At 45.1% G+C, this 8,693-nt stretch overlaps 1 protein-coding gene across 1 annotated transcript in view; it reads right to left on the bottom strand.

The window, feature by feature from the left end:
• Nucleotides 1-3,113: 3,113 nt before the first annotated feature.
• Nucleotides 3,114-8,693, bottom strand: part of rgs9a (regulator of G protein signaling 9a) — a 35,953-nt gene continuing 30,373 nt past the window's right edge. The window contains exons 13-17 of the mRNA XM_085351252.1: nt 8,011-8,126; nt 5,007-5,094; nt 4,354-4,492; nt 4,174-4,256; nt 3,114-3,270 (exon numbers count right to left, since the gene is read on the bottom strand). Coding sequence (XP_085207378.1) covers nt 3,114-3,270; nt 4,174-4,256; nt 4,354-4,492; nt 5,007-5,094; nt 8,011-8,126 — 583 coding nt within the window. The remainder of the gene's footprint in view (nt 3,271-4,173; nt 4,257-4,353; nt 4,493-5,006; nt 5,095-8,010; nt 8,127-8,693) is intronic.

The following is an 8,693-nucleotide window of genomic DNA, read 5'->3' as shown; positions in this document are numbered from 1 at the left end:
CACAGATGATACCTGTCTGATTGTTCGGCCCCTGTTTCAGTGGTGTGCTGGGACGTTACACACACTCCTGTCTAAGATCTCATAGACAGTGCATGTCAGAGCACAAACCACTCCAGGGAGTATAAGGATCTGTCTCCAGGCCGAAGAGGAAGGATTGTTTCGAGGGACATATCTGGGGAAGGGTCCAGAAAATGTTCTTGAAGGTCTCATGACCACAGTGTCCACTATCATTCCTAAATGGGAGCACCAGGACTCTTCCCAGAGCTGAACCAATCTGGACAACTGAAGGTCCTTAGTTAGTGAGCAGACCCAACTGAAGCTAGAAGGCAGCCAAAGTCTGGTCTGAAGAAGCTAATGTTGAACCTTTGGCCTGAAAGCCAAAGTTCACGTCTGCAGTAAACGGGCAACACTCAGCACCTGACCAGTACCGTCACTGCAGTGAAGTGTGGTGGGGCAGTATCAGCTGTGGGGGTGTTTGACAGCAGGAACTGGGAGACTAGTCAGGTTTAAGGGAAAGATGAATGCAGGACCTGCTCCAGAGGGCTCTGCTCAGACAAAGGTTCATGTTGGTGTTTGAGTTTACCTTGATTCACAACAGGGATGCTGCGACCGCCCTTCTCACTGTGATAGACCTCAGCGACCAGGCAGATGCACTGCTTCCAAAGGTTACAATAGGGGATGCAAAACCCAAGGTGATGGAGGTGGGGGTGACCTTTTACTAGTTCTGAAAAGCTAAAACTAGTGCAGCAAGTACACTCTGGACACCAGGGAGGGCGGTGCTTGGCAAAAGTAGTTCATCCTGGCTTCTAACATGAGTTAGTTTCAGCATAACTGCTTCAGCGTGCCCCGGTGGTGTCGACAGCGTGGCAGGTCGATAACTTCTAACTTCTTCTTCTGGTCCTCCTGTTATTCACTACATACCTGTTGTTTACTGTCACACTGTGGGTTCTGCTAACCAGGGATTCAATCACCTTTATTTATTTATTTAGTACATTTGGACCTTTGGTTTAAAAAGATGCTGAAAGTGTTGATTGATATGAAGTGTTTCTCAGGTTAGCGACTTATCATGAAAATACTTGTTGACTACAGCTGTGCACTTCTTAAGCACAAACAGAGCTGACACATATAGAGCCTTTTCTTACCTAAAACTCAAACATTAATACACGTTTAGCGCACATCACGTCTTTGTACTTCATCTCGCTCACACTCATCCACCCACAGATGGCTCAGGATTATCACTGCAGCATACAGAGCACTGGAAGGTCGGTCTCCACAATTCTCATCCAAACTATTTGTATCTCACGTAAAACTGAAGACTGAGATGGACAGAGTCTTTTCGTCTTTGGCTCCAAGGCTTTAAAACAGTTCACACTTAAGCTCTGTGGAGTCTTTAAAAACAGTTAAAAACCTTTTAAGAAAAAATCAGCAGATTAAACCATTCTCCTTTTGTTTGAACATGGTTCTCTTTGGTATTTATTGTGCTTTAATTGTTGTAAATAATCTTATTTATAAACGTACCCAGTGTTACAACCTACTGTAGCATCTGAGCCACAGACACCATTAATAAATGATCGCAAGCGTGTTTTTGCACAGCTGTGTTAAAATAAACTCTTTTTGATTTGAATACAAACACAGTATATATGCCAATATTGATGTATCCTTGATATATCTTGGGGTGGCTGTAGCTCAGGTGGCAGAGCAGGTCAGCCACTAATCAGAAGGTCGGTGGTTCGATCCCAGGCTCCCTCCTAGCTGCATGCCAAATATCCTTGGGCAAGATACTAACCCCATGTTTGCCTACTGGTGGTGGTCAGAGGGCCCGGTGGCGCCAGTGTCCGGCAGCCTCACCTCTGTCAGTGCGCCCCAGGGCGGCTGTGGCTACAATGTAGCTGCCATCACAAAGGTGTGAATGACTGAATGTAGTGTAAAGTGCTTTGGGACTGAGTAAAGCGCTACACAAATGCAGGCCATTTACCATGTATCAGTAGGGACTGTTGGCTGTTTAAAAGAAACATCAGTGAAAGTTAAAAAAAATCAGCCGTGACATTCAAAGTCTTCTACATATTGAGCTTATTTATTAGAATTCATTTATTTGTATTTTTGGGACATGGTCCACACTTGGATGCTACACAGATACTCTTTCATTGACATGCACTGAAATACTATTTTGCACGATTGTGACACATTTAATCTAATAAGACCAAAACAAAACCCTGTAATGACAGCAGTGTATATGTGCAACTGCAGTTCTACAGGGTGGACCATTTATATGGATACACCGTAACAACACGGGAATGGTTGGTGATATTAAAGTCCTGTTTGGGGCACATTAGTATATGTGAGGGGGCAAACTCCTCAAGATGGGTGGCGACCATGGTGGCCATTTAGAAGTCGGCCATCTTGGATAGAACTTTTGTTTTTTCAATAGGAAGAGGGCCATGTGACACATCAAACTTATTGGTAATGTCACAAGAAAAACAATGGTGTGCTTGGTTTCAACGTAACTTTACAGTAGCTTTTCAACAACAACTTCCTATTGAAAAAAACAAAACTTGTATCCAAGATGGCCGACTTCTAAATGGCCACCATGGTCACCACCCATCTTCAGGAGTTTGCCCCCTCACATATACTAATGTGCCACAAACAGGACTTTAATATCACCAACCATTTCCATGTTGTTACCATGTATCCATATAAATGGTCCACCCTGTAGACTCACAACAGTAAGAGTGTTATTAACAAACTGTGCTAACACAATATACATGAAATATGATCTGCTGACTAGTAGAAACTGTAGAAACAGCTTTAAGTACATCAGAAAATGTGATATGTAAATGATCGTTTGTAACTTGTCTTTAGGATTATTTCACTCAAATAAGCAAATGAAATGTAATCTGTGCACAGACAGAAGAAAAGCTTTTGATGGCTCAGCCTGTGTTTCTCCAGATCTTGGCCCTGAAAGCCCAAGTTTTTCCTTCCAATTTAAAATAACTCACAGTTACTAAAACAGGAGACCATTAATAAGTAAAGTGAGACCTTTCATGTATCCAGCTACAAAGAGGACTGCTTTAAACGAACCTGCGTGCATACAAACACACCTGCACTATACTTTTCTACTTCTTCCTGTCGATCTTGCTCATCATGGCTTTGACATCCACTGGAGCGGAGGCAGCGGCAGCCTTGGCTTTTTCCTCCTCTTCTTGCTGCCAGAGGATGATGGGGTGGATGCCCGGGCTCCGGTTGAGAGCATTCTGCTCCAGGTTGGCAGGACTTGGATGGAAATACAAACATTAATGACAAAAAAGCCTCTTTCACCAGAGTAAAGTTGTGAAACACACATTGCTTATCGATTGTAGAATGTTATGCTCTTTACTTGTCCTGTCCCTGGTTTGGGTTCAAATGATTAGACGGTAAACCTGTTTGACCAGTATACGCACAGGAGGAGCAACTGGTGACACACAACGCAGAAAATAATATTTGAATGTGATGCCAATCCAAATGGTGTGAAGGGAGGGCTTTTAAAAACACATCAGATCTCAGTGGGTCTGTGGACCAGACTTAAACATGTAAACATCCCTCATGCTGTCTCATCTTAAATGTTCTTATCTTCAATTTGAAAATGGCGCTATCATTACAGGAGCTTCTATCCCATGAATGCTGGAGAAGTTTTATTTACTTTGTTTTCCCATTGCAGTGACGCAGTGCTTCTCCTCTTTCTGTCTTCTTTTTCTTTTAGTCTTCGTCTTTTTCATATAAACTTAAATTCCAAGCATTTTTTACTTGAGCCACAGTGACGGTCTCAGAGGAACTGATTTCTTCCCCTGCGGACTTCAGACACTATTCAGTTTCATACAGTCATCCTTTCTTATTAACTGCAGGCCTCTCTTACAACACTGTCACCACTTCCTGTTTCAGCCTGGATTTAAACATGTCTCCTTATATAGAGATCTGTATGGAAAAGTTTGTGATTCCAAAAGTTTGTGATGTAGTCGGATTACTATTATGAAGGATCCAGGCAAAAAGTACTGCCTGTGTGTACGTCAGTACTTGTGGTAATATATCCCAATATAGTAAGAGGTTCCCTTCCCTGTTTTTCCTGTTTGGATCATTTTAAATTGGAATAAGTGGTACCTGAAATTCAGCTTCTGTGTCTACATTATGTAGAATACTAACCTGAAGTTGTGCGGTTCAGGGTTCAGTGCCTTCTTCTGGATGTCCTTGTATGTAGGTGACTTGAGGTAACGGAAGAACGTGTCCTGTGCCAATCAAAAACATGAGCATGCTAGCAACCTCCACGTGTTGGTATGAACAGATCATTTTTGACCCTCACACCAATCATGAATCTGGACACACCTTTTTCATGAGCAGGAAGACGTGCGTCTGTGCTGCTTCCAGCACATAGCGGTGAGGATGTTCCAGACCTTTCACTGTCAGACCCATTGTCCTGCCATCAATGTTGATCCAGCGGGGGGCGCCAGGGGCCAGGAAGGTCCTGCATACACACACATTCTACATCAATCTCCTCCATGGCTGAAAGTTATAGGAGTGAAGATTTAGAAAACCTGAAATCAATTTAAAATGACCCCGTCTTCCTCCCCTCACCGCAGCAGATGGCCCCGCCCCTCCCTGAGCCTGGTTCTGCCGGAGGTTTCTTCCTGTTCAAAGGGAGTTTTTCCTTCCCACTGTTGTCAAAGTGCTTGCTCATAGGGTTCATATGATTGTTGGGTTTTCTCTGTATGTATTATTGGACGACCTACTGTACAACATAAAGCACCTTGAGGTGACTGTTGTTGTGATTTGGCGCTGTCTAAGTGAATTGAATCAAAAGCTATTGTAAAGTGTGAAACTGAATCTCATGTGAAACAAAGATGTATTGTGTAACCAGGATGGCTGGACGGGTCTCAAGAAAACACAAAATGTGGAATTTAAATGTAAAAATGTGGAATGTAAAATAAAGTAAAATAGAAATCAAAGAAAGAAGAATGAGGTTAGATTATTTGTCTTACTTGAAGATGGTCTCAGCTTTTGTTGACATAGACGATGAGGTTCCCCACTTCAGTTCTTCTGCTGCTTCCCAAAAAGCCAAGTTCTCACCTGATGTGCACACACCATATACCACATTAGATCCTAATAAGTATGACAGTTTTCTGACTTATGGAGTTGTCATTGTACATATACAACAAAATCAACAACAGGGCGGTGCACTGTTGGACGGACCAATCGGAGTCTGCGCTGCGGGACTGTTTTGATCACGCGGACTGGGAAATGTTTCACGTGGCCGCCAGAGACATTGATGAGTACACAGAGTCAGTCTGCGGATTTATCAGGAAATGCGTGGAAGATGTCGTCCCATCCAGAACAGTTAAATCCTTCCCAAATCAAAAACCCTGGATTAACGGAGATGTTCGCGCGGCACGGAACACCGCCTTTGCCTCCGCGAACACATCGGACTACAAACACGCACATTACCAACTCCGGAAGACGATCAAAGCAGCCAAACGTGAGTACAGGGACAGGGTGGAGCAACAGTTCGACAACCCTCGGAGTATGTGGCAGGGACTAAACACGATCACAGACTTTAGAGGGAAAACCAGCACACCGCAGACCACGGCCTCTCTGTGTGAGGATCTAAACGTATTCTACGCTAGATTCGACACAGCGAACACCATGAGACCGGACAGTGTGCGCGCACCGCGGATGACGTCAGTGCGCACACTGTGTCTGAGGAGGATGTGCGGAAGTGCTTCAGGAAGGTGAACGCACGCAAAGCTACTGGTCCGGACGGGATTCCCGGCCGCGTCCTCAAGTCATGCGTGGCTCAGCTGGCTGGAGTGTTCACGCACATCTTCAACCTTTCCCTCTCTCTGTCTGTAGTCCCAGCCTGCTTCAAAATGGCCACCATCGTCCCTGTACCCAAATCCTCCACCATCTCCTCATTGAACGACTGGCGACCTGTAGCCCTGACCCCCATCGTAAGCAAATGCTTCGAGAAGCTGGTCAGGGACTTCATCCGCTCTGCACTACCCGACTCACTGGACCCTCTACAGTTTGCATACCGCCACAACAGGTCCACTGATGATGCCATAGCCCTGACACTACACACTGCCCTGTCACACCTGGAGAAGAGAGACACGTATGTGAGGATGCTGTTTGTAGATTACAGCTCAGCATTCAATACCATCGTTCCCTCGAAGCTGGACAGGAAACTGCAGGATCTAGGACTGAGCAGCTCCCTCTGCAGCTGGATCCTTAGCTTCCTGTCTGACAGACGCCAGGTGGTCAGACTGGGCAGCATCACCTCATCCCCCATCACACTGAACACTGGTGCTCCACAGGGGTGTGTACTGAGCCCTCTCCTGTACTCACTCTACACCTACGACTGCACGGCCACTAACAACTCCAACATCATTGTGAAGTTTGCGGACGACACTACAGTGGTGGGTCTTATCACCAACGGTGATGAGACGGCTTACAGGGAGGAGGTCAGCGCCCTGACCCACTGGTGTCAAGACAACCATCTCACCCTCAACGTCGCAAAGACAAAGGAGTTGATAGTGGACTTCCGGAGGTGCAGAGAAGTACACACCCCCATCACCATCAACGGCGCTGCTGTGGAGAGAGTGAGCAGCTTCCGGTTCCTTGGAGTACATCTGGCTGAGGATCTTACGTGGTCAGTACACACAAACAAAACAGTGAAGAAGGCGCAGCAGCGCCTCTTCTTTCTCAGGAGACTGAAAAGATTCGGCATGAGCCCCCGCATCCTCAGGACCTTCTATCACTGTGCCATTGAGAGCATCCTCACTGGATGCATCACCACCTGGTACGGCAACAGCACCGCCTACAACTGCAAAGCTCTCCAGCGAGTAGTGCGGTGCTCTGAACGGATAATTGGAGGTGAGCTTCCCTCCCTCCAAGACATCTACAGGAAGCGCTGCCTGAGGAAAGCGGGGAGGATCATCAAGGACTCCAGTCACCCCAGCCATAAACTGTTCAGACTGCTTCCATCAGGAAGGAGGTTCTGCAGCATCCGGTCCCGTACCAGCAGACTGAGAGACAGCTTCTTCCATCAGGCCATCAGACTGCTGAACACGTCATAGACACCTCAGCTTCACTACTGGAACTTCAACATTATGCACTCCACACTGTATATAAATGCCACTTGTTTTGCACATATTCAACTCTGTATATTTTATATATTTTATTATTATTATTATTATTATTTTTTTTTTTTTTTTTTTTTTTACTATTTAATTTGTAAAAATGTGTATACACACACACACACACACACACACACACACACACACACACACACACACACACACGTAGGAAAATATTTAGTATACACATCCAGAAATGCATACACTATTATATATTGTACATATATTTATTAGTTTCAGGTTGGCCATTCTTGTATTTTGCTCGTTTGTGTTGTTGTGTTTGCACATCTCTGTTGCTTGTGGGGCTCGCACACAAGAATTTCACTCGCATGTGCTGTGCCAGTGTGCCTGCACATGTGATGTGACAATAAAAAGTGATTTGATTTGATTTGAAATCATGGGGGCTCCACGCCAAATGTGCAGGGATAAAATATAAATAGTAAGACACTATAAGACACTGGTGGTTCATCTAACCCCACCAGTGGAGCCAAAGTGTAACATTTTTGTCAAATTATGGAAACCTCTCCACAATCGTTGGCACGAAGATCTGACAAAACTAAAATAAACTGAAGACTGAATAAATACAAATGAGCTCTATGTTGAATAATAAGGGTCCTGATGTTTATTGTGAAAGAAATATGGCTGACGTGGGTGTTTCACAGTTTAGTTGAAACATCCATGTTCCCTTTGTTTTATCTACCACCCATCACCATGATAAAGCATAAATGTGTCCTAATCTTCACTGTATTTAGCTAAACATGGATAAAACTCCATGCTTGTAGTTGTTTAGTCATGCAGAACTCTCAACTCTACCAAGAAGAGAAACTGTGATGAACGACATTTGTTGACGTACCACTGAACTCCTTCTTAAGGAAGACCTTGAAGTCATCTCGCCCTCGCAGGTCACTCAACAGCTCGAATAAGCTGAAGGACCAGTGCTCCACACGCATTTTAGTAGGAACTTCAACCCTGAGGACAAACACAGGTTCAGTCACTATTGGGACATCCATCATCATCCTGCCGTGGTCCCTGGGTTCGTCCAGGGTTTGAAGTTTGGTTCTGAACTTTTTACTTGTTCCTTTATAAGATAATCATCTTCTAGTTCCTGAAAATGTTGTTTTCTAGGGACTCTGTTGTTTTTGCATTTTGGTCATAGCAGTGTCTCTTTTGTGTCCAGCTTCTGTTGTCATCTCGTCTCTCTGTGCTGTCTCGTCTCTCTTTGCCCGTCTCGTCTCTCTGTGTGCTGTCTCGTCTCTCTTTGCCCGTCTCGTCTCTCTGTGCCTGTCTCGTCTGTCTGTGCCCGTCTCGTCTCTCTTTGCCTGTCTCGTCTCTCTGCGCTGTCTCGTCTCTCTGTGCTGTCTCGTCTCTCTTTGCCTGTCTCATCTCTCTGTGCTGTCTCGTCTCTCTTTGCCTGTCTCGTCTCTCTTTGCCCGTCTCGTCTCTCTGTGCTGTCTCGTCTCTCTGTGCCTGTCTCGTCTCTCTTTGCCTGTCTCGTCTCTCTGTGCTGTCTCGTCTCTCTTTGCCCGTCTCGTCTCT

This window comes from Diplotaxodon limnothrissa, linkage group LG4 (genome assembly GCF_057381915.1).
Source record: "Diplotaxodon limnothrissa isolate DT_005_m linkage group LG4, D_limnothrissa_male_GT1.1, whole genome shotgun sequence".
Lineage (NCBI taxonomy): Eukaryota > Metazoa > Chordata > Actinopteri > Cichliformes > Cichlidae > Diplotaxodon > Diplotaxodon limnothrissa.
This window is presented reverse-complemented; position numbering and strand designations above follow the sequence as displayed.